Consider the following 25,616-nt stretch of genomic DNA (forward strand, 5'->3'; position numbering starts at 1 on the left):
GCGGCCATTCTCCCGGGCGGGCACGCCCATCCATCCACCCCAGAACTGCGTTTCCCTTACAAAGTGTTTCCTACCCCCAATATCCCTTGCCCCCAGACAGAACCAACACCATTATCACAACATGGGTCCAAGGAAAGAAAAAGCATAAAAGCAAAAGTGAAAGTTGCGTTGCATTAAAGCTTCATCGTTTTCTAGCTGTGAGACCCTGGGCAAGTCACATACCCCCTGCTCCTCGGTTTCTTCAGAGGGAAAATGAGAACAGTACTTACCTCATGAGATAGTTCTGATGGTTTAACCTCTGTGCAAAGCACGCTGAACAGTGTTGGAGACAAGACAAGGGCTGATGATTATTATACCTTTGAAGTCAAAGGGGCCTGGGAGTCTATCTAGTCCAATACACCATGGCGCAGATGAGGCAAGTGAGCCCAGCAAGACTAAGTGAGTTGCCTGGGGTCACACAGCTAGTTGTGGCAGACCCAGGCTCCCGGATTCCCATGCAGGGCTCCTTTCTCCACCCTGTGATTGACTCTGTTTGAAGGACAAAATCTTCCTACGCATGGTATTTTTGACATATCACCCAGGGATTTTTGTGTCCAAAAAATCCACTTCTACCATGAACCCCTGAAGTTGAGTCATTTTTGGAAGATGTGGAAACCAAGAGCTTATACCCATGGTCCCCAGGCAGCCTCTGACATGCAGAATCTCATCAAATCTCTCAAATGGACAGTGTGAGACAAGCAACAGAAATATCCTGGAGCCAAGAAGAAGGAAGGAGGAAGTTCCAATAGCTGGCTGCCCAGAACACGAGAAATCTGACTAAATGGCTTAAGACCAGACCATCCCCCCTACCTCACTCCCCACCTGCCCCCTCCACATACACACAAAGCACTAGCAGGTCTTCCAGTAAAACTCCTGTGCTAACCTTTCCATTCTGTGGCCACCTCTCCCTGGCACACCAAACCCCACTGATGTGCCAGCACCCCCGAGGCCACAGGCTTTAGGAGACTCTCCCTCCACGTGACTGGGTTATAGCCGTGAGCATAAATGTGCCACAAGATGGAAGGAACACAGACTTCACCATCACACCTGAGTTCAAATCCCATGTCCTGGTACCAAAACTGACTGGCTGCGTGACCCCAACAAGTATAGAAAAGAGCCCTTCAACCATCTTACCCAATTTCTTTATTATTTCTAGTCAGGTTTCTTTCCTTACTAGATGCTTTTAGGTGTTTTTAGGTATTATGGTAGTTTCCCTTTATTCACAGGAGATGTGTTCCAACACCCCCAGTGGACCCCAGTCTGCAACTGAGCATAGCACTGAACCCTACATGTACTATATTTCTCCCTATACATATAGATGTATGGTAAAGTTTAATTTGTAAGTTAGGCACAGTAATTAACAACAACTAATAATAAGATAGAGAATTACAATATACTATAATAAATGGCCTTTGGATATGGTTTGTTCTCTCTCTCTCTCAAAATATATTATTTTACATGATGTCTTCAGACCACAGTTGTCCATGGGTAACCAAAACCTCAGGAAGTGAAACCAGCACAAAGGACCTACTATGCAGCTATTGGCAAAACTAGATCACCTCATTTCTTTCTTCTCATCTTTATACCAACTGTTTTATCTTCTTAACCTGTATATAAGAGTCCCCAAGGCAATATCTAAAAATAGCAAAAACAAGCATTTCCTCTTTTAATGAAATAGGATTCAGTGTTTCACTTTTTTAGAATGATATCCATGGCTAATTTTTAATCTTCATCAAATTTAAGTTGTTTTTTTTATTCCTTTTAGAGTTTTATTATAGGAGAATTTTATTGGCCACCCTCTCAGCATCTGCTGATATATGGCTCCTTAGTTTGCTGATACAGTGAATTATGGTGATTTCCTAATGATTCCTGTGACTGGACCCTGCCTCCTCCCTAGAATGTGCTCCCTTTGGTCAGAGTATTGCCCATTTGATTCCCTGCTATATTCTACTTGCTAATATTGCATTTTGCATCTATATTCAGACTTGAGATGGGTCTATAATTTTTGGACTTTCATCACATTTCAATTTTATGGTTATATTAACTTCCAAACATAAATTGAGGACTTTTGCTGGATATAAGTAGACAAGACAAATACTCTCTCTGTACCTTTTATCTGAAAATCATGAGATTACTACTTTCTTTGAAGAATTATAAATAACATTTGTAAAGTATCTCACTCAGTACCCAGCACATAATAGATGCTCAATAAGTGGTAGTGAGGGGCAAGGGGTTTCAACTTGCCCTGCTACCTCATAAGTCCCAGAGCCTTCTGCAAGAGGACTTTGACCCCAACCTCAGATTATGGGACCTGCCAATTGGCTAGACTTTCTTATAAGGTGAAAGTCTAAAATCCAATCTAGAGACTAACTATAAATTCAAGTCCTACAATTGGCTAGTCTCTCTCTCACTTTTTCTCAGGCACATGTGTGTGTAAATATTGCAAAAAAAAAAAAAATGGCATTATATATCTCAATTCCCATTTGACTCAGAGGCCCTGCAGCATGCATTCTGGGCCAGCCTGCAGCTTTTTCTATTTAGCCTTTTAAAATGACCTGAGCTCAATAAACAGCAAATTATGGGGTCACTGGATATAAATTCATCTTGTCACCAAACATACCATTGGTGAGGAATAAATGTTTATTAAAAATAAGATGATAATATCCGTATTTCCAGGAGGAGGCCTCAGCTCTCCCACTATATGCTACATAAAACTCCATTTGTGCCATTTTATTGTCTTCCTTAATCACAGAATATTCAGGATCTTTACAATCATTTGGTCTATCTAACAAATTGCTTAATTCCCACTATTACTCTGGAACCCTGTCCTGGGACAATTCCACTGATGGGGAGCTCACTACCCATCTTTGAGTTCCTTGGATTGTAGGGACGTCTGTGCTGGAGATCTCTCCAAAGGACAGTTTTACATAGATTTCATCTCGACATCAACTTATATGCTGCCGTGACAGAGCACACCTTCAAAACATACTCATGGAAGAGCTGATGAATGAACACAGAAACACTTTGTGGGGAAAACCAGGAGCTGGAGGAGGAGGTGGTAAGTGTATAGAAGCTGTTCCATTTATCCACATTAACCTCATACAAATAGTCCTACAAAACCAAATCCAAGCAAAGAATTTGCTGTGTCTCCTTCCCCAATACCACAGTGAGTAATTATTTTTAGAGTAAACCCTTTCTTCAGAAAAGAGATTCTCAAAAAGTAGTCCATAGACTACCATCAGCTTCACCTGGGAACTTGTTAAATATGCAGATTCTCAGGCTCCAAGCCAAATCTATTCAATCAGGAACTCCGAGCATGTGGCCCTGTGGTTTACATTTATGTTTAAACATAAATGTTTAAACAAACCCTCCCGGTGATTCTGATGGACAACTGGTTTGAGAACCACTATACTGGAAGACCAACTCCATTCTTGACTGACTTCCTGCATACACCTGGCCATCTGGATGGCTGCAGGTGGCAGCTGGGGCAGAGGGAAGCAGTCCCGAGGCCTGTGTTCGATTATTAGAAATAAAGGCAGACAGCACATGGCCATCTTGGGACCCAGACCCATTGCCAGGCCCCTGGATGCACAGCCATCCAGGTGAAGCTTCATGTCACCACCTGCTTATGCCAGGTCATTCCTTCACCACCAGGTTTTCAAGAAAATATTGACATTTAATATGCGCCCAGTTTGGTGGCCCCAGCAGGAGAAAGAGAGATGCGTTCCCTCCTCCTGCCCTCCCTCCAGCGTCCGCAGTCTCACAAGGTAGCACACATGTCAGAAAGCAAGGAATGAGGCAGGACAAATAACACCAGCGTGAGCATGTGCGTGGCCAAGAGGAGAGGCCAATACAGCGCCTGAGTGGGTGGGAGACAGCTCCCTGGAGAGGTGGGATGAGTCACACTCAGGAAGATGAGCAGACAAAGAAAGCAAGGGCACTCAGGCACCAAAGCACAATCTGCCCAGCACTTTTTTGGGAACTGCAGGCGAGTCAGCAGAGCCCCGGTGAAGGGGACTAACAAAAGAGGAAGAAGGGCAGGACTCTATCCTGCCAACAGGGAGCCAGGGGAAGGACTGGATCCTGGGGGCCAACTTAATCAGATTTATGCTTTAGAAATATCACTTAAGACTGTGGTGCACAAGATGGATTTGAAGGTGGCGGGAGGTATTTTAATTTTCTATGTGTGAACAATGAGGATTTCAGAATGGGAGAGAGCTAAAAAAGAGAAGGGTAGCGTGAGCAGTGAGGAGGAGCCCAGCGAGACTAGCACAGCCTCCCTGGCCGGGAATCGTGCCCCCCCCCCCACCTCCCAGCCACACTCCCCCCTCCTCTTCTATCCCCTCTACTTCTTAAATGTGTTTTTTTCCCCCTACCACAGAGTCTTTGCACAAGCTCTTCCCTCTGCCTAGATTGTCCCCCGGCCCCAATTTAGCTGATAAATGCTTCCTCATCCTGCAGATCTCAGTTCAAATGTCCTTCCCCAGGGAAGTCTTTCCCATTAAAATTAGGACCCCAGTTTATTACCTTCCTAGGACTAATTGTGTATCAGAATGTGTGTCTGCCGCCAGCTGCCGCGTGACAGGCCTGGTGTGTTTGTTTGCACCCTGTTATATCCCCAGTGACCAGCAAGGGGCCAGACTCGTGGCTGGCACTAGTGTCAGGTAAGGGAAGCAGCAAAAACAGCCAGGTTTCTGACTTGGACAGAAGGATGCAGGAGGAAACCCAGATTCAAGGAAGGAAGAAAATGAGTTCATCCTGGGCTTGGTTTGCACACCTGGAGCTTGGAAAAGAGAGGTGGATTTTGGAGGTGGCAAGGTGGTGATGGAAGGCATGGATATGGAGAAAAGAGCCAGCAGAGTGTGGAGAGAGAAAGGGAAGGTGTGTACATAGGGGAGAACTCAGGAGACACCAAAATACGAAGAGTCTAGTGGAGAAAGAGAAACTGATTGTTCTTTTTTAAGTTTGTTAGGAAAGACTTCCACAGGAGTGAGCAACATAAGGCGAAGGAGCAGAGATTCCAGATGACAGCAGCAATCCCACCCCCAACCACAACAGCTCTCAAGGGTACACCACGTGCCAGGCCCATTCTGGGGCTTCAAGTAAATTTGCTCTCAGGAACCCCCAGCCCCATTTTACAGATGAGTAGATACAGAGACAGAATGATGTCAGATAACTAAGAAGGGTCAAGCAGGATGGGGACCGAGGAGAGCACCAGATTGACAATTAGGGGTTACTTAATGGGAAGGGAATCTGCAACCTCGTGGAGGACAAGACAGGCTTCAGGGAGCTAGGAGGTTCCCAGAAATGAGGAAGTGGAGATGGAGCCCATAGGCTTTTCCTTCCAGCATGGCTGTGTAAGGAGAAAACAGTGAGGCTGGGGGGCGAAAGGGGTGGGTGGGGATTGAGGCTTCAAGGAGGCTGAGTGGAGCTAGTTCTCCAATACAGCGGGTCATCGAATAGGCTAAAGGGAAGGAGAGAGGAAGAGTGGAGTTTGGAAGGCAGGGTTAGGAGGGATTGGAGATAATAGAGTACAATGCTTAACCCCAGCAAAAAGCTTATGACCCAAGTCTCAGCCCTTCAAATGACTTCATCCTCGGGACAGGAGATTTTTAAGATTTATTTTGGTTGAAATGCATCTGTATCAGACTGCTACATTTAGATGGAAAGAAATGGCTTGGAAATCCTGCTTTGACTGGATAGCAGAAGGAAAATCAGCACCATTTCCCATTCTCTGTTTAATCATATCTTCCTGCAGTCTGAACACTTAGGGGCCAGCTTCATGGGGAAGCAATCTGCGGCTTCAGACAGGGTCCATGCTCAGAAGGGTCCCATGCTTGGTTGAACGTTTTGGTGCCACCATCTTGAAGTCCTTAATATTTCCTGAACAAAGAACTCCTCATTTTCATTTGGCACAGGGCCCTGTAAAATTATGTAGCAGCTCCTAGAAGCCTGTGAGGGCTAGGGGTGGAGATCTGGGACCAAGTTATTCCTGTCAACCTGGTGAAATAAGAGCAGCTGCTGTGAATACAGGACCCCACAGCCATGAGTTGGGAGTGAAAGTCCCCCATGAAGTGGCCTTGGCACTCTGGCCAGAGCAGACCACTCCAGAGCAGGTCACTTCAGTGCCATCAGCCCCTCTGGCCCTGCTTCTGGGTCTGCCCTGCCCTCAGAGGCAGGACCTGTAGTGAGTAAATTGGGAGGCTGGATCGGAACTGTCCGGGTTCAAATCCTGATTCTGCTACTGGCTTGTGCAATCTTGGGCTTTGTGAAGACCCCTCTCTGTGCTTCAGCATCCTTTCTGGAAAAGAGCGTGATGGCGACAGCATACCTACCTCAGAGCTATGAGGGTCATGGGAGAACACATTTCAAACAGTGCCTGGCCCACAGTCCCAGCCAGTGTCAGCTGTTATTATCACCACTGCCATCAAAGTGGATCAGCAAAGGGGGAAAGTCCAAAGGGGGAGGTGGGGAGGGGGGCAAACTTGCAGCTTCTCCTCTGAAGTCTGGAGTGATGGTGTAACAAGAAAAAGAGGGCGGGAAAGATGCATTCTGAAAATAAAGTATTAGAACCATCTGCTATCCTTTTATCATGTCAGCAATCTCACTCTGGAATTATCTGTCGTGTGGAATCAGACAGAGCCCCAAGACTGCTGAAGCATTCAAAGAGGGCTGTGCCCCCATCCTCCCATTCCAGTCTCCTTCCCTAGGGCAAGCTCCTTTGCGTCAGGCACTTCTGAAGCCACCACCCCTGGGACCAGTCGAGCCTGCCTGTGCACAACCTAAGGTCCTCCTTTTCACCTTGGCAAGCATGCACCTGGATTTTGTGTTCCTGGCACAGCACACATGGAGCGGAATGGCTGTGACAATAAGGAAGGTCCAGCTTGCCTGCCTCTCTCTCCTTCCCCTGGGGCGGATCCATCTGTCAAGCTGCAGAAATAGTGTTTGCCCACTTCCCAACCCAGAGCTGGATTCTCCAGGCGGGACTCCTGTCTGGAGTTATGAATGCCTTCAGTGTTGCCCCAGAATATTTACAGCATGTCCCCCACGCCAGCCCTACCCCACTTGCCCCTTGGGGGGAGAAATGGCAGGGGGAGGGGGAGGGAAAGCAGGAGGAAGGAAGGAGGAGGCGAGAGTCAGGGGCAGTTTGTGTGAACAAAGCGGCTGCAGCAGACAGCAGAATCCTTCCTGCCGGGGAGAAGCGGCCGCCTTCCCCACTGATAACTTAATGACTCTGGCACATTTTCATCAGCCCAACTTGGAGCACGCAGTGGGTATCTGAGCCAGTGGTTTCCGAGAGACTGAAAGCAGTGACTGAAAGCAATTACGGGATGAGCGTCCCAGAGACAAAGCCTGGGCCTTGGGAGGCACCTGGCCGCCTCTCATTCCCAGCTCTGCCCTGTGGCACTTACGGACAACGCTTAGAACTCACTTCCCTCGAGTCACCGCAGCTCACCCGCCTCAAACCACCTCTGCAGCGCCTGTCATCAGCCCACGCCACCGAGGCACCCCACACAGACTGTCAGAGGGGCACACATTCTGACCCTGAATCTCACAACAGCTCCCCATTTTATAGCTGAGGAAATTGAGTCTGAGGGACTTGAAGCAACTCTCTAAATGGCAGAGCCCAAATCTGAACTCAGGCCCATCTGGCTTTAAAGCCCCTGGCCTGCACTAGTCTGGCACCGGATTTGTATCCCTCCTAGTGCCTGGAGCTGAGCTCCAGGTCCAGTCCTCTGCTTCTGGCAGTATGGCCAGCAGGGAGCACTGGCAGGAGAATGGAGGCTGAGAAGAGGGAAGATGAGACTCTGTACCCTACTGTTCCCTACTCAGGCAGCCTGTGGTGCAGGGGCTAAGCCTCTTGGGGGAGGAGACTCCCAGGAATCATGAGGGATCCTTGGGATCAGGATGAGGCATGCTTCCCCCTCCTTCTCCTTGGTCAGCTTATGCTACCCACACCCCCATAATCATCCTGTCACCAAATTCTCCCCATCTAGCCCTTCTGAATGGAACCTTATGCCTGCTGGGGCCATAGCAGGAAGCTCACTCCCTGCTCACCCCTTAGACTGGTTCATAGACGTTTGGGGCTCCCCACATCTTCCCCTTAACCCTCCACCCTCTCTATGCAGAACCATCTGGGGCTGGAGAAACGCCTACCACTGATCTCCCCAGGTGGGGAGAGGCCCCAAGTGAGAGAAGACCTGACGTGACTCAGCTTAGGACAGAACCCAGGGATAGTTCAAAAAGCCACCAGCTCAGACTTGTATACTCAAGGAGCAGTTTAATCCCTACAATTATTTTAAATATACAGGTGTCTCAAGAGCAAATGGTAACACTGAGGTATAGTTTCTTTGAGTATTTTTGCCAAGTGTGTGAGACTATATAAAAATTTTAATATAATTTTCATTGTAAAACAAAAAAAAGAGCACATGGTAACTACTGAGCTCATGTAATAAAGTGGAGACTTCAAGTTGGTCCAGGTTCTGCAACAATTAGGCACCAAGATGCTCCTGTTGGGCAAGCCCATGGCTCCTCACACCCAGGTGGGTTTCTCCACACACACCCCCACTGGAGCCCAGAGGCCAGGGGAATGGGCGGCCCTCTGCAGCTCTGGGGTCCAGCCTGCCTCTGATGCTAATGTACTGCGCACTCTTGGATAAAGCCCACATCTCACTAAGCCTTGGATTCCCCATGTGTTAACCATGGGGCTTGATCAGGTGACATCTAAGGCCATTATAGCACTTCATGACCCTTTTCTCTAGGTGCCTGTATGTCTCTGATGCCTGTATGTCTCCTGTGTGTCATCCCTCTGGGACGCCCAGGAGTTACCTATGCCTCTCTCACCCCAGCAAGGCAATCTGCAGCTGCCTTCCTTCAAGCCACCCTGAATGCTTATTTTAAATTGAATTATTCTGGACAGAAACACAGGCAGCTGGAATAGGGGTGGGGTGTGAGGTCTTGATTTTTGAGAACCATTCCTGAGGCCCTGGCACTGACATATAGCAGGCGGGAGCCCAGAGACAGGTCTATCAGATGCCAGGGATCAAAAAGTCCTAGATCTTCCTCGAAGGTGTGCATTCAGGGGATTTTGGAATTTAATGTATGTGAATATGAGTGTCAGTTGAAAAATGGAGATAACCAACAAAATTTTCATTTTAAAATATCTCATTCTGGATACGCAGCTGAGAAATGCAGGGACTCCCCAAAATGAAGCATTATATGTGGGACTCTTTCCTGCCCTGCAGAGAAGTCAGGGAACAGAATTCTGGGCTCAGCCTTCCTGGTCAGTGTGTGACTTGCAAACCTCAGTTTCTGAGTCTGTAAAATAGGGATAAAAATAGTTTGTCCTTACAGCTGTTGTGAGAACTGGATGTGTTTATTCATGTAAGGTGCTCAGTCCAGTGCCTCAGCAGAACAAATATTCAACAAAACATTTGCTAGTTTTGATCATTCATTGGATTTCATTCAATTGCCTCCCTGGTACCTGACAACTTCAGCAGTCTGTCCACAGATCACACTGGAACCCAACCTCAGTGTGAAATAAGTACCCTTTCTTGATTTGGTATAAAGAAAATAAATATTTATTGAGCACCTCTATGAACCAAGCAGTGAGCTAATTGTTTTTACATGTGTCTCATTCAACCCTCTTGGAAACTCTATAAGGTTAATCTTACAATCCTCACTTGACAGAAAAGAAACCAAGATTCAACAAGATTTTGTGATTTGCCCAAGGTCATGGCAAGGAAGCAATAGAGCAAAGATTCAAGTCCTGACCTTCTTACTTGAAACCCATATTCTTCCAATCATCATCCCTCGTGGGAAAAGGGTCTTTGACTATCGTATTGTGTCCAACTTAGCACGTCCTTAATTAGCTTATGGAGTAAAATTTAATTTTTAATCTTGCATTAATAATAATTTAAATAATAAATATAATTGTCAACATTTCTGGGGAAGATAAACAGAGAAAAGCAAAAATTCAAAACCATGACCAAGGTGTGACGGCCCCAGACACCTGGCCCTGTGTGGGTCCCTGGATGACTGTTTCATAGAAATGCAGCTCAGATGCAAAGCAGGTGTCATGTGTGAGCCCAGCCTACCTAGTGCGTTTCACTGACCCTTACCTGAGGCAGACACCCACCACCTGCAACATCGCTATAAACACCTCATAACTTTGGAGAAGCAAATGTCCATCAGCATCTGTTAGACTTCTCTGCCTGCTGTCCCGCCATTTCCACAAACTCAATTGTCAAAGTTTCATCACTCCCAAAACTACCTCCAGCACTAGAATATTCTTGTTTAACCCCTTCATGTCTCCACTACTCAGTATCAAGACCTCAAGTCATCATGGCCACCTCCCTCTCTCTTATACCCCATGCTTCCACCCTCTGCCAGGTTCGATGGATTTTTCTCTCATAAACTCTCTTATTTGCCCATCCACCTCATTCCTGCTGTTACCACCATTCAGACTTTGTGTCTTCTCCACGGTACTTGGAAAAGGCTCCTCTCGGCCATCAGACTTCAGACTTTCTCCCCTGAACAGCTAATCCTACAGATTAGCCTTTCCGGAGATGTCTCCAGAATTGTCATGATTCACCATTGACTATGTAGGCCAATCTCTGAGCAATTCAGCCTGGTGTTTCCTGCAGTCCTTGTCCGACCTTACACATTCCAATCTCCCCACCCAAATGCACTGCCTTGGCCAAACTGGTCTATTCTGTGCTGGTACATACATCCCACATCCCTCTACATTATGGGAGCAACCATGGGACTGGAACTAGGATGCAACTTGAACATGACTGGTCCTTCACCTTGGAAGGCACACAGTCCAGCTTGAAGGAATAGATCGACCAACTGATAGACTGACCATATGATGAGAGAGGTAGCCTAAGTAAAGGAATATGGAAGGTAGGCAGGTTCTGGGAAGAGATGGGTGACTAGGGGGAGGGAAAGGAGAGATGGGCTGGCGGGAGGTTGGAGGTGAGGAGAGAGAGATTGCTGACTGGGAGCAAATCCTGGCTCTGCCACTCATTCACTGTGTGACCTCAGGAAAGTTAATCCCTCTTCTTCCTAGTTTCCCTATCTATGGGATGGACATGACCATAGCAACTAGCTCATGGCACTTTTGTGAGTTAAAGAATGAATATAGATGAAAACCATAGAACACCCCAGGCTATAATATAAATCAACAAATTCTGCCATTATTATTATTACCACATAAATCGTCACCCCCCACCACGCCTGGGCACTAAAGTCAACTCAATACACACTCACTGAGGACCTGTCAGCTTCCTAGAGAAGGACCCGGCACGCATGCACACAAACACACACACACAAGACCACTCCCTCCCCTGAATCCTTACTTGGTGGTGTTATCACCCTCATCCTGCTGGGACACTGTGTGTCCATGACAGAGACGGAGGGAATAAGGAAAAGGGAACAGTGGAAAAAACATTCATTAAGCACACACCATGGGCAAACATCTTCACATACACGCTGAGATGTAGCTTTCCCAAGCACGCATCACCCGCTTCACGTCTGAGGAAATGCAGACTCCAGCAGACCTTGATTTTCTCCAAGTCCCAGATAATCAGCGACAGAACCACAATTTGATCTCAGCCTCCTCACTCCAGTCATTGCACCCAGGTCTTCTCTGACCTGAACGGTCTTCTCCACCCAGGTCTCTCTGACCTGAACAGCAGTGACCTTGCTGCCTACTTCCTCACACCCTCACCATGGAGTGAAATTAGAGAAACCAAAGGCTGTGCACCAGGCCCTGTGCCCACACCACCAAGCGTCTAGGAAACTCACACTTGAAGAGACAGCTGCTATGTTGTTTTCAATAGTGAACAAATTTTTAAGTGTCTAAAGATCCATCAGATGAAAGAGCCACAAATGAAAGGCCCAGCGATTGACTGTGGTAATAGGGACATGTCCATATAAGGGAGCACCGCGTGGCCCTAAGACTTGGGGAGATGTGTGTTACATATTGGTGAACAGGAGATGGTTAAAATGGCATCTGTCATTTACTGGGGTTTTGTGTGGACAGAGACAGAGCGAGATAATCCTAAAATAATCCACAACACAACAAAATGTAAGTTATCTCTGAGGAGTAAGAAGACTAAGAGTGATTTTTATAGTTCCCTTTTTGCATATCTATAATTTCAGACTTTTCTGCAGTGAACCTATATTATTTCCATGGGAAAAAATAGTTTCAAAAAATAAAAAGAACATCTAAAAGTACCTATCATTGGTGATCGATGTTTTCAGAGGAATTATTTGCCACAAAGTTTGCATCAAGTAACAGCCAGCTGAGAATAAGGTTCAGAAGGGATGAGAAAATAACTCAAGAGGCTGCGGGTTACAGCCCAAAAAAGGCAAAGCTAGGTTGGTGCTCAACAGATAAGATTCTTGAGGGGGGCAAGGGTCAAACAAGGGGCAGAGCAGGCTGGAGGAGCAAAGAAAGAAGAGGGGTACGCTTATGAGGTATCAGAGGGAAACTTCAGCCCCTCTCCTGCCTCAGGCCAGTCCTGCCAGGACACTGCAACCTGTGTCCATGACACACGATGGCATTTAAATATTTAAACAGGCCCAGCTCTGCTGTAACAAATACACTCAATCCCCAGGGATCAATCCCAGGCCATGGGCCCTGCTCCACAAATCAAGTTTCTGGGGCCCAGCGCCTTTCCCACCCCTCCCCTTCCACTCCTCATCAAGGACCTGCAAGATAATAGCTGAGACAACTGAGTGATGAGCCTGGCTTCCCTTCAGCGACAAGGGCAGCCAGCCTGAAGGCCGCAGTATTGCCTTTTCCACTGCCGCTGGAAGCTAAAAGCACATGAGCCTCAGAGAATGTGGGGCCCCAGTGCCCTCAAAAACATTTTTAATAAGACTGATTCTCCCTGTGCATTCGGGTATGGGGAAACCAGAGTAAATTTAAGGAGGCTAAGGCCAGGCAGGTGTTCTGGAGCTGCCTCTGCTGCAAGTTGTAGCTACGGGCATGCACTGCTCCATCCACCACAGGGATTTGTAGGCCGAGCCTGGCAGTCTGCTTGATACCCACTGGTCCAACATCTTATCTCCCAGCCAAAGATCCTCACTGTTAAACAGCTGCCTAGGAAGAAAGGAGCCCAGTGTAGAGAAGGTGTGCTGATCGGGGAAGTCTGGAAACAAAAGAAGCCCCCCCAACCCCCACTGACAACAGAGAAACTGTAGCCACTGAGGGGTAGAATCAGGACTAGACTCTTGGCCTGTAGCCCTCCCTCCAGTAGGCCACCATCAAGAAGCACAAAATTCTAGAAGGACCACAGACCCTATTCTGATACTGCCCCAACTATACATAGATATACCCCCACAGGACCTCTAGAAGGGAGACAGCATTGTGAAGTGGCCACATTTTCAGTCACAGGTCACAGTTGAAAATACGTGTCTGTGGGGTAAGGGTGATGAGGAACAAAGTTCTTGCTGATATGGAGGTTGAGTTGGGAGGACTCACTCTTGAAGTGAGAATACCAGACATAACTCAGAGGTGAGTCACACTCCCATAAGGGCCTCCATTGAGTCTGTTTGCCTTTTGTCATTAATCCATCCAAATGCCCCAGTTTACTTGGGGAGAGGGGAGATATGATTTTAGTAAATTTAAATTTAAAAGGTTCAAAATTATATTATCTACTCCATTCCACTGCAGGTCTAATTACTATCTGGGTCCAGCCTGTTCATCTGACAGCCGGAAGCTGTCTGTCAACAGTGGACAGGGTCGCACCTCTCAAACAAGATGTGTGTCTTGATTCATCCATTTTTAAAGCATATTTTTTCCTCAGCTTTCAGGAAAGCCCAACTCCAGAGTAGGAGGGCATATATAACCAGCAGCTTGTGTAGGGACATCAGCTCCAGGTCAGAGAAACCAGATTTAGCATCAACTATTTGTGTGACCCTGAACAAGTCCCTTTACCCCCTGAGCCTCAGTTTTTTCACAGTATAGTGAGATCAATTGTTTGTGCCTCTTAAGATGAAAATGAGGGGGCTCCCTGGTGGCGCAGCGGTTGAGCGCTGGGTTGCGAAGCTGCCCGCGGCCTCTGCGGCGCCGGTTCGATCCCCGGCTGCTCCCTGGCCACCGGAGGAGGGTCCCACATGGCGCGCAGACCTCTCCTGCCGCCTGCTGCTCCCCTCAGCAGTGTGCTTCGGTCCTTCTGCCTGCTCTGCTCCCCGCTCTGGCTCTGGTGAATTCTCTCACCCTCCCGTGCTTCTGACTGTACCCAGTGCATGTATAAACAAAACAAATAAACAAATAAATAAATAAAAATTTATAAAAAAAAAAAAAAGATGAAAATGAGGATTTACAAAACCAGCAAATGTAAAATGCTTAAACAGTCCCTTTTTCGCGGCACCTCAGAGGTGGTCGGCTGCTTGAACATAAAGCTAAACGTCTCTCCCAGACACCTGCTGCCAGAAACTCACTGAAGCAGGGAAGGAATAGAAACTCCATATCTTTTATGAGAAGATAGCACCACAGAAGTTGGTGCTAGTGAAGAATGGAAGGGTTATATGGTCTGAATCAGTGGTGGAAACCACAGGCTAGGTTTCCCCGTGAAGTGGGGAGTCCTGACCTATGGGTGGGTTCTCCTGCTACAAGAGGCACTCCTGGGATAGATCAAGGAGGCCTGGAGAAAGAACATGCAAAACTTTTCAGGGATGCATTGTGGGTTCCAATCTGAGCATTCTCAGCTCTGTCGTTGTAGGAAAAGGGGAGAAGGCTATTCCTGGATTTGCTGATACTGCTGTGCCTGGTCGCCTGGGGCCCAAAAGAGCTGGCAGAATCTGCGAATCTCTCAACCTCTCTAAATAAGCAGAAGCTGACAGTATGTTATACGAAAGCCCGTAATCAAAGAAATCTAGGACCAAAGCACCCAAGGCTCAAGTCTTGTTACTCCACAGGGTCCCAATACAAACATTCTCTGAAGAAACAGCACACTGAGAAAAGCAATGAAGAAGCTTCAGTGTCTGCTGAACTTTGGGCCTAGAGAATGAAGGAGGCCAAAGGAAACCTCCAGGATAGACTGCCAAGGGGCAGAGGCTGTCTTCTTTGAGAACTTTCATCTCTAAGTCTGAGTCCAGTCAAAAATGAGATTTTCTGAAAGTAACAAATAAATAAGACCAGATATCAAAAAAAGAAAAGCTTGGGCCTCTCTGGTGGCGCAGCGGTTGAGCGCTGGGTTGCAAAGCTGCCCGCAGCCTCTACAGCGCCAGTTCGATCCCCGGCTGCTCCCCGGCTGCTCCCCGGCCACCAGAGGAGGGTCCCACATGGCCCGCAGACCTCTCCTGCCGCCCGCTGCTCCCCTCAGCAGTGTACTTTGGTCCTTCTGCCTGCTCTGCTCCCCGCTCTGGCTCGGTGAATTCTCTCACCCTCCTGTGCTTCTGACTGTACCCAGTGCTTGTATAAATAAATAAATAAATCTTTAAAAAAAAGTTTAAAAAAAAAAAAAGAAAAGCTTAAGACAGTGCTGTACACACTGTAAGCCCCTATTAGCAGGTATTATCTCTATGATCATGAAAAGCTAGGAACAGAAGGTAAGTGTTGGTGAGGATGTGGAGAAACTGGAGACCTGGCACACTGTTGGTAGAAATGCAAAATGGTGCAGCTGCTTTGGAAAACAGCATGGAGACTCCTCCAAAAATTCAAACTAAAAATTACCATTATGATCCAATAATCCCACTTTTGGATATTTACCCAAAAGAATTGAAATCAGGATCTCAAAGAGATATTAGCACTCCCGTGTTCACTGCAGCACTGTTCACAATAAGGAAACCACCTTAAGGTCCATCAATGGATGAATGGATAAAGAAAATGCGGTGTGTACATACAGTGGAGTACTATCCAGCCTTTAAAATGAGGAAAAGTGAAATAAAGCCATCAAGGAAAAACAAATACCACGTGACTCCACTTCTATGAACTATCTAAAATAGTCAAATTCATAGAATCAAAGATGGGGTGGTGCTTGCCAAGGGCTCGTGGAGAGGGGGAGATAGGAAGCTGTTGGCCAACAGGCATAGAGTTTCTGTCAAGCAAGATGAATAAGAGTTAGAGATCTGCTGTATGTCATTGTACTGTAGACTTTAAAATTTGTTGAGGGTAGATCTTATACCATGTATACACTCCACAATAAAATTAAATTTAAATTTTTGTTAATTTTCAAAGAAAACACCAAAAAGGAGGGAAAAAAACTCACAAATCATTTCCACTGTGTCCAGCAAAAGAGCAAATAGGTAATTTGTTCCTCCTAAAATAACTAATGCTTGGAGACAAAACATTCTCCCTCTCCCTGAGTATCACCCCCCCACCACCACCACCCTTCTTTCCTATGATGCTCCTTGAAATAGAAAATGGAAAAGTGGGAGTCTCATCAGAAGCCTGGCCCAATGGTGCTAACAGAAAATTGGGGTAGGGAGCAGGTTAGGAAGAGAAGAGGCAATTTCAAATGATTTTTAAAACACCCCAGTCATTCAACCCAACGATTCCTTTCAGGTATCTATCCCCAGGTACCGTCCCACCTCTAAAGTTTAGCTAATGATACTGTTAGGATTTAAACTTATTAAGTAAATTAAAGTCAAGTGTTGGTTTGCTACATTTAATATTAGACTGCTGAGATTTATATCAATGCTGAAAGAACTGGAAAGGAAAAATTCTAAAGAGACCAAGTAAAACAGTGGTGCAAACCAATGGCACCCGGCCTGGAGAATGCCTGGAGACTCTAGAAATTCCAGACATAAAAAGCAGGGAATAATAAAAAGGCTGAGCAGTCAGAGACCTTAACTCTTTGCATTTGAATGAAGTGGACCATGGTCTCAAAAGTCAGTGTTCATAAATGCCCCCTGTGGAATTCTCAAAAATGCAGGTTCCTCAGCCTGCCTGCAGTGGTCCTGATGCAGAGCTTCTGTGGGGAGGCCAGGGAACCCACATTTTAACAAACATTTAGGTTATCTCTGTGCAGGTTGTCCATGTTGACTCTGACCAACTCTGACAACTTCCCTACAAAGCCATGTTGTTGCTTTGCTTGTGGGTAATGAACACCTCTCCTTCAGCAAGAAATCAAAAGAGAAGAGACAAAACTCTCATCCTAAACTTGGTAAACATCAGAATAATTAATGGAGATTGGTTACTTGCTAGAAAATCAAGTATTCATCTACACACATACCATGGATTGGGTGAAAAATAAATTATGTCCAGATGATTTAATAGTTCTCTGGGAGGGAATAAATTCAATGGCTGAGTGAAAGGCAACAGACAAACTATCCATCACCTACATTAGCAGCTGGATAATATTTCAACCACCCATCTTGAAAGGGAAGCTTGGACTAAACATAGTAAGACAACTGTATTTAAGAACAAATACTGGGAAGGGTTAAATACAATCACATCTGAAAAATAGCTATAGCTTCTCCATATAAACCCAGAAGGAGGTGCTAGGGTCCACGGTGGCCTAATTTTATCATAAATAATGGGAAAGATGGAATGGGGATTATGCAAATCAAACCATATATGATACAAAAATGGCAAGGATTGTGACTGCGTGGACAATGAAATTTAAGTACTGGTCAATGTCTTTAAATTTGCCTTTATTGAATCCTATATATTGAAGTCACATATTATTATATCTCTTTATTGAAACCCCAAAGTGCCAAATGTAGAGTGATTTATGGAAGAAGGAATCATCAAATGCATAAGTAGAAAAGAACACATACCTGGAGAGGCACTAACATGGGGATCAGGGCAGGCACTGTGTGGAAGTTAGTGAGATGGTACACAGTGCCGTGGGGTGGCCCAATATGTCTATTCTCTACACTTGGGTTGTGCTAAGAGCTGATGTGTAAAATAAACAAGGAAATGTGTCTGTTACTCTCTGAGACACTTGGCCTTGGCATAACTTCCACTGGGAGTGCTGGTCTTAAATATAAACCTGGAAGGGACTTCACAGCAAGCCACCACAGAGATTATGGGATGTGGCATTGAGTAAGCTAAGAATCCAGGGATGTTAAGAGGGCCTCCATAACAGACAAAATGCTGACTATGCCTACTTATTAGGAAAAGAGGCACCAAAGATAAAGGGTCCATAGGAGGGGAAACTCTCAGCTCCTATTAAGGAGAAAACAATCACTCAAAAGCACAGTTGGAGACATGGAAGAAAGGGCAGCTGATGGTAACACCATCCCAGGGGACATTCCAGGAGGTGACCAGACACCTCTCTACTTAGGATGCATTAGAGATTATTAAAAGCATTCCTTGCTCAGTTCAAGGGTGGAGGGATGGGCCTCATGACCTCTCCAAAGGTCATTTCTATCCCAAAGGATCACATATCTGAAGGGCACCAGATAAAAATAAATCTATTAATCACTGAGCAGCCATACAATTTCCTAAGAGAGCCAGAACAGAGAAGGGCAATCTACAGGGGATCTTGCTCCACCAAGGGAGGAAGAGGGAGGCAGCACTGGAGCAGGCAGAGCCAAGAAATCAGTGGCTGAGACTTCCAGAAAGCCAACATCGGGCCTGCCATCAAGACTCCCAAGTAGCACATGGTAAACAGGAGGAGGAAGAGAGCCTGTGGGGAGGGGAACAGGAAATAGCAAATGGCACTAAGTTCCCCCTAAACAAAGCCACAGGAATATGGGGGAGAGGCCGTGATGCAAGCACTTTGTATATAAAGAGGGGAGCAGGCAAGAGGGAGACATCCGTAAAGGGAGCTTTGTGGAGATAATGAGAATGAAGGCAGACGTCAGAGGCAAAGGAGCGAAGGCAGGACGTGAGCTTGGGTGAAGGAGGGCGCACGGGTGTGTCTGAGAATATGAAGAATTATTATTGGCTGAGAATCCAAGGAGAGCGGCAGAGATGGTGCATCTACAACAGCACTATCTACGGTAGCAGACAATCACATCATGAAAATAAAGCTGTTTAAAAGACAAATCAAGGGCCACTGTCCCAGTTCTGAAGTAGCTGTGAGCATTCCCAAGGTATCTGCTCCAGCCAGAGGCACAGCCGGTGGCTGCTCCACGGGGTCTCCGGGGCCCTCACCACCCAGAACCAGCCTCCAAGGGCTAACATGCTTAGGTTTGATGCATCAGAACAAAACTGAACCACGTTAAGGAAGTTAGACCCAGACACAAGCAGCCGCCTCCTGATATGGCCAAGACCCCACGCTCTGCTCCCTCTTACTCCTGGAACAGAATGGCTTTGGGATGGAGATGTCACCTCCAGGCGCCCACTCAGGAGTGTCACCTGCACGGTGTATTAAGCAACCAAAAGAGGGTCATGGAGTTGGCAACAAAGCACAGAACAACTTTTCGACGTCAAAAGAGGCTAGTGAAGGGGGGGACATCACCCAGATGTCCTGTGCCCACCTTTTCCAGGCTCTGCTTTCTCAGAGACACAGACACTGGCAAGACGGGCATGACCCCGAGGTGCCACTGTGCAGGGTCCTGCCTCGGCGGTGTCACTGGTCCTCTCGCTGCAGCCCCCTGCGACCTCAGAGAGGAGAAGAGGGGCAGGGAAGGCGGCTTTGGGGGCTGTCCTCACCATGGAATGAGCAGATGAGCCCGCTACAGTGAGAAGGGAACTAGGACAAGATTTTCACCCCCACCAACGGCGCTCTGGCAGGTGGGAAAGCAACTCGCTGGCGCGGCGGCCATCCCTCCACAGCTGAAGGTCTGCGCAGGACCGCCCGCTGCCTGCCCGCCCTGCAGAAGACATTTCGGAAGCAAGCAAGAAGAGCTGGAGATGGACTGAGGGCCATGTATGAACCTAAGTCATCATCAGAGATTCATAATTTGCCCTACCCAGGACAGGACAGAGAGAGACAGAGACAGAGAAACTGAAAGGGAAACAAATGAAAAGTCACAGCAGCCAAGTACCTTTGTCGGAGGATTTTGAGTTATGCTTTTGTTTGTAACTCTCTGAAATAGAGAAAGAAATAGAGGATGAATCTTATGGAGACAAAGTAAAGAGAGTCGGAGAAAAGCCACAAAGGAGGGCACTGCCAGAGAGAGGAGCAGGGCACCAAAGGCCTCCCCGACTTGCTTCTCCCTCATGCAGAAATGCAGGGAACAGTAGCAGCAGCAAGAGGAGGTGGTGAGGGCAGCAGGCATGGGAACAGCGGTGCAGACCCCAGCGGAGCCACCTGTGAGCCTGAGGCTGGGGGCTGGCAGCCAGGGAAGAGCAGGGGGTGGGGCAGGGCCAGGGAAGGAAGGCACATCTGTACTTACTGTCACAGACGTAGGGTTTGTCGTGGTCTTCCTGGGAGGCGGCATCGTGCCTCCTCCTGCCACCTGCAGAGCCACGGGCCTGGAGAGACACAGGCACAGGGACAATTGTTATTATGACAATCACTACAGTTTCAGCACATGCGCCCTGTGAGACCCTGAGCCTTCCCCTGTTTCTCCTCGTTCAATCTGCAGCAGTGCCAATAACGACCCCATTCTATAGGTGAGAAGAGTAAGGCGCTGAGAGGCTAGGTAACTTGCTTCAGGTCACCCCTCTATACACCTGGAGTATCTCAGAGGTTGGTACTACTGTTATTTTACAGAAAAGGAGATTGGAGCACCAGAGAAGTTAAGCAGCTTGCCCCAAGAGGCTCAGCTACCAACACAGAGCAGGACAGTCTGACTCCAAAGCCTGTACCAAGTTCACACACATACATACACACACACACACTCCACTCCTCCAGCTTCCAGGCCTTCTAGCTGCACTGACACCACGTGAAGATGCCAAGCCCACTCCCCTTGGCTGACCATCTGTTGAGTGTGTTGGGAGCAAACAGTGCAGTCATCACACAGCTCCCCTGTGCAGAGCTCCCCTCAAGTCACTCGAGTCATCCAGGTCCAAGGCATGAATCTGGCCATGTGGAAAGTCCCCTGCCCCACTTGGCCTACCCCATAGCGAAAGGCTTCAGCCAAGGCCTCCTCTGTGGTCTTCCTCGGGCCTCCGCCAGCAACACAGAGCTTGACACCTCACAGTTTCCTGGGGCTGCACTCCTGATCCCAACAGCCTGAACACATCTCTAGAAATGGTCGGTGTAGCCTGGGGTGGGGGGGTGGAAAGAGCTCTACCTTCATGAAGAGCAAAGACCAGCCAGAGAAGAAGCTGGTAGCTCTGCAGCCCCAGGATAGTGGCTATGAGAAATCAGCAAGGTTTATTTTTAAACCTTTGTAAGTCCCACACTGGTCACGTGTGTAACACCTTGTCTCCTTTAGGTCATTCTCTGGTAGTGAAGTGCAGTCAACTCCCAACCCAGGAAAAGGCCTGCTAGGGTCTTTGGGGACAGAGAGAAAGATACCACAGATAAGAAATAAAATATGGCAGCAAAATGGAGTGCAGGGTCAATGGAGCAGCCTCAGGGGTCCGGCCTGGAAAAGTCTCCCTCGGGACCTCACAGTCAAAAGGCCCAAGATGTTCTCACACACACTCACACTGACACATACACTCACACATACTCACTGAGGACTTCACAGTGGGAAGGCCTGCACCCAGGCCAGCGATAATACACACACACACACACACACACACACACACACACACACACCCCACCATCAACACCACCTGCCAACCTACCACCTCTACCACCTCCTCAGCTTGTCTCTCTCTAATACCTATTACAAAATTCTACCTTGCTCTGTCCCTCCTCCCACTGGTCTTTCTCTCTTTGCCTCCCCACCCCCAGCCCTGCAGGCAAGAGCCAGCAGCCCCCTCCTTTCACCTTCATGACTCAGACTTGACCTGAGGAGAGAGCTGTGAGGCGCTAGCAGTCACCCCGAGCCACTGACAGGCCACCTGCCAGCAACACCACGACACCAAGGGTGGTCACCCCCAGCTGCCCTCACCCCACACGCACGCCCCCACAGTGAAGCCAGGGACAGCTTGACGGGTGCAGCCCAAGGCCCTGTCACAGCCGCCTGGAAGCAGGTGGAAAGCAAGTCAAGCAGAATGATGGAGGCAACAACCAACTCAGGGAAGGGGCTCTGAGGGACTAAAAATACTGCTGGGAGAAAAGGAGGAGATGTGTGGGGCTGGAAGCACAAGGACTTTTGGGGGGGAGCCACCAGCGGATGGGGGGGCCGCTGAGAGCCAGGGTTTAATCTCACTCTGCAAGGCTGACTGCATGTGCCCACACTCTCCCTGCACCTCAGTTTCCTCAACTGCAAAATGAGAGTCACGGTCACAGGACCTTGAGGGGATCAGCAAAGGATTCTTTGTGTGACTATTCTCTCAGTCTCCTGGAATATTCCAGCTTTGAAACTCGGGCTCCTACTTGTCTTGCTGAAATGTCACCTCCTCAGAGAAGCCCCCATCCCCTGACCAATTATTTCCACTCATGCCCCCTACCTGTTCTCTTTCCCTCCTTTACATTTCATCACAGCACTTGGCATCATCTGACATTATATTACACATGCATCTCCCCACATAAGGGTAGAGAACATGTCTACTTGGGCCACCACTATATTCAAAACCTGGCACAGGGCCAGTCACTGAGGAAGCATTTAATAAACGTTTGCTGAATAAATGGATCAATCAGTAGGTCAGTGCGTCAATCACCGTCACTTTTTCTCCTTCATGCTCTATATTCAAGTGCTATCATTTCTCCTTCAAAGGTCATCGTGGGCATTTCCCTTCTATTCCACATCTGAATCAAGGAATTCATCAATTGACTTCTGAACTCCTCAAAGAACCCGCCAGCCGGGCTTCTACCTCTGTATTGCCCTCCCCAATCCATCCTGCACAACTCCCAGATGAATCAGATAAAACAAATGAAGGACAGGGAACCCAGGGTCATTCATTCATTCACACATTCATTCATTCACTCATTGCCACCTAAGTCCCAAGGACACTTTCACGGAAACTTGGTGGAGTCCACCAGGGCCACCGCATGCTCATGTTATGACAACATGTTTGTTTCTGTCCATCCCTATCATGGGCCAGCCTCTCCTCTGTCCATGCGCTAGTCTGCCACTTCCCACTTCTCCAAGAATCTTTCTCTTGTCACACGGAGGAGTAAAAAAAGAGCATCAGAATTAAAGATGGACACAGGATTAAACACTAGCCATGTATCTTTGGACAAGTTACTTCTTTAATTTTCTCAGCTATAAAATGGACGAAGCAACACCTCTATCACAGAGCTTTTGAGGCTGTTAGAGCAAAGGGTGTGTGAAACCACAGAGGACAGTGCTCTATCCACAGGACGTGCTCAATAATCATTTCCCCTCCTTGCCCATGTTGATTGCTCTCTGTCCCTTACTGCATTTAGTGCACAGTCAGAAGTCTACTGCTTTCTAATTGCATCATGACTATTAGTATTTTCTCCTCAATTTATTTCAAAGGTCCTTGAGAACAAAGATGGTATCTCATTCTCTATTATGAACCCCCAACACTTAGCACTATACTGGGCAGAAAGCATCCAAAGCTCTTTTGTATATATTAATTAATTCCTATGATGCCCTGAGTTAGGCCAAGGAATGCTCTGATTCCCAGTTGGCATTGGATGAAATAGGTTTAAAGGGGATTTGTGACTGCTCTAGTCACAGAGCCACTAGAAGAAGCAGGACATAGCTTTCTAGACTCTGTCATAGAAAACTTTTAAGTAGACTGTCCAAAAGACATCAGTCCTCCCTGAGAACTGCCCAACATACTCCACCTCCCATTCACACACTGGTAGGTCTTGGAGACCATGATCCTACATGGTGCTGCCCCACTGGCCACAGCTAGTTGGCTGACCCAGGAGTAGACACCTAACGCAAGGTTAGCCAATGAGATTCTACCTCCCATATACTTGGATTAAGAAATGTTTAATAAATGCCAGTTGAGCCAGAAACCAATTAAATCAAGCCTCAATATCAGGCCATATGCAGAGAGAAATAGGAAAGGCAGTTGTGTGAGAGAAGACACAGTGGAAAAGTGGATGCTAGACGTTGCCTTGGTTCCTTACTCTTTCCCAACCCTAAAACTCTACCATTTTCTTATACTGCCTGAGGTTTGAATCTTCAAAAATTGTTCAAATGTGGAACAGCCCAGCAGCTTTTCAAATAGATCCCAGCTCTGCTTAACCGTCGAGTTTTATGCAACTAAAAGACGCTCAACCAGGATTCATAGAGCTAGTGGTCAAGGGATCCCTGATCCTTTTTTTTGGTGGTGGGAGGGGGAGGGCTGCAATTGTAATAGTACTAAAATGTTATTTGAAATGTTTCCCTCCATTCACTCAGAAGTGCACCGTGGTGTTTTCTGGAGGTTACATGCCATGGTGATGTCATAGTCCTGCGTGCTTGTGAAGTCTTAACATATTTTCTGTTTTGATTTCTAATGTGGTATCACTAGTTTTAACCCATGGAAACAATAGCTTTGGGGGCCCTAGTATTTTTAAGTAAAAAATTCCTGGGCCCAAAAGAAGCTGAGAACCACTCTGTACATTTTTGTTATTTTAAGTGAGAACCTCAGACCAGCAGTGTCAGCATCACCACGAACTTGTTAACCAGGCAAAACCTCAGTGCCCAGGCATGGACCTTCTGCATCAGAATCTGCAGATGTTGACAAGATCACCAGGTGTGTCACATGCACATTAAATTTTGAGAAATGCGCAACTATGCCACAATGCATAAATAAATATTCTTCCATGGAAGGATGGATGGATGGATGGATGATACATGGATGACTCACAGAAATTTCATAAATTTTAAAGAACTCTGATTTCTTGAGCTAAAGTTACCACAGACACAATTATTCCATGTTGGACCTAAAGTTCCCTCACATCTCAGGGAATCTCCACTGCCAAGACTCCAAGAGATGTTCCCTTTGCCTGCACCCTCTTAATAATATCTAGTCTTTTTAAGTACTCGAAACTAGCTATGGATTATTACCCTCATTTTAATGATAATAGTGATAATGAACTGAGATCCCGAGGACTTATATCATGTAGTCAAGGCCATAAAAGTTACATAATTCACTTAGTCTAGTAAGTGGTAGAGCTGGGATCTGAACCCAGGTTCAAACAAGGCAGTAACTGTCCTTGTTATCACTGCCTCAGCTTCAGCGTCCCCAATAAGCATTCAAATCACAGGAGTTGTGTTAAAGTGCAGGCTCTAATGGTGTCCGCTGGAGTGGAGTCTGGGGTCCTGCATGTCCAGCAAGCTCTGGGGAGAAATTAATGCTGAAGTAGGGGACCACACCGTCTGCACCTTGACTGTCCCTCAGTCCTGACCACAGAATGGGAGGGACTCTTGTTCTGAAGCAGCCAACAGCAGCTTAAATATTCTACTTTATTTTTTTTAAGTATTTCAATTTTATTTATATAAGATTGTATCGTAATATTAGTATTACATGGGGAAAAAAATTTAGACTTCTAGTCCAGTTGCACATACCACTTGACAGGGTGGCTTAATTGAGTCTGTGAGTTAAACATCTTTGTACCTGATTCCATCTCAGAAAGCTCAGCCACACCCTTCCAGGGCCTGCCACAGCTCCCACCATGGGAGACGTGTCCACATGTCACTGCACAGCTACCTCTTGGCTAGCATTGGGAGGTCCCTATCCAGCCCCCTCACTGTATTCA

General features: G+C 47.1%; 1 protein-coding gene and 1 pseudogene across 4 annotated transcripts in view; one reads left to right on the forward strand and one right to left on the reverse strand.

Moving 5' to 3' along the window:
- Positions 1-25,616, reverse strand: part of DPF3 (double PHD fingers 3) — a 245,745-nt gene that overhangs the window by 73,253 nt on the left and 146,876 nt on the right. For all 4 annotated transcript variants that reach the window (XM_054691432.1, XM_054691433.1, XM_054691439.1 and 1 more), the window contains one exon: positions 20,287-20,365. In XM_054691432.1, coding sequence (XP_054547407.1) covers positions 20,287-20,365 — 79 coding nt within the window. The remainder of the gene's footprint in view (positions 1-20,286; positions 20,366-25,616) is intronic.
- LOC119239519 (40S ribosomal protein S6-like) lies at positions 402-15,160 on the forward strand (annotated as a pseudogene).

Source organism: Talpa occidentalis, unplaced genomic scaffold (genome assembly GCF_014898055.3).
Source record: "Talpa occidentalis isolate TD23 unplaced genomic scaffold, MPIMG_talOcc4v2.1 talOcc4.11, whole genome shotgun sequence".
Classification (NCBI taxonomy): domain Eukaryota; kingdom Metazoa; phylum Chordata; class Mammalia; order Eulipotyphla; family Talpidae; genus Talpa; species Talpa occidentalis.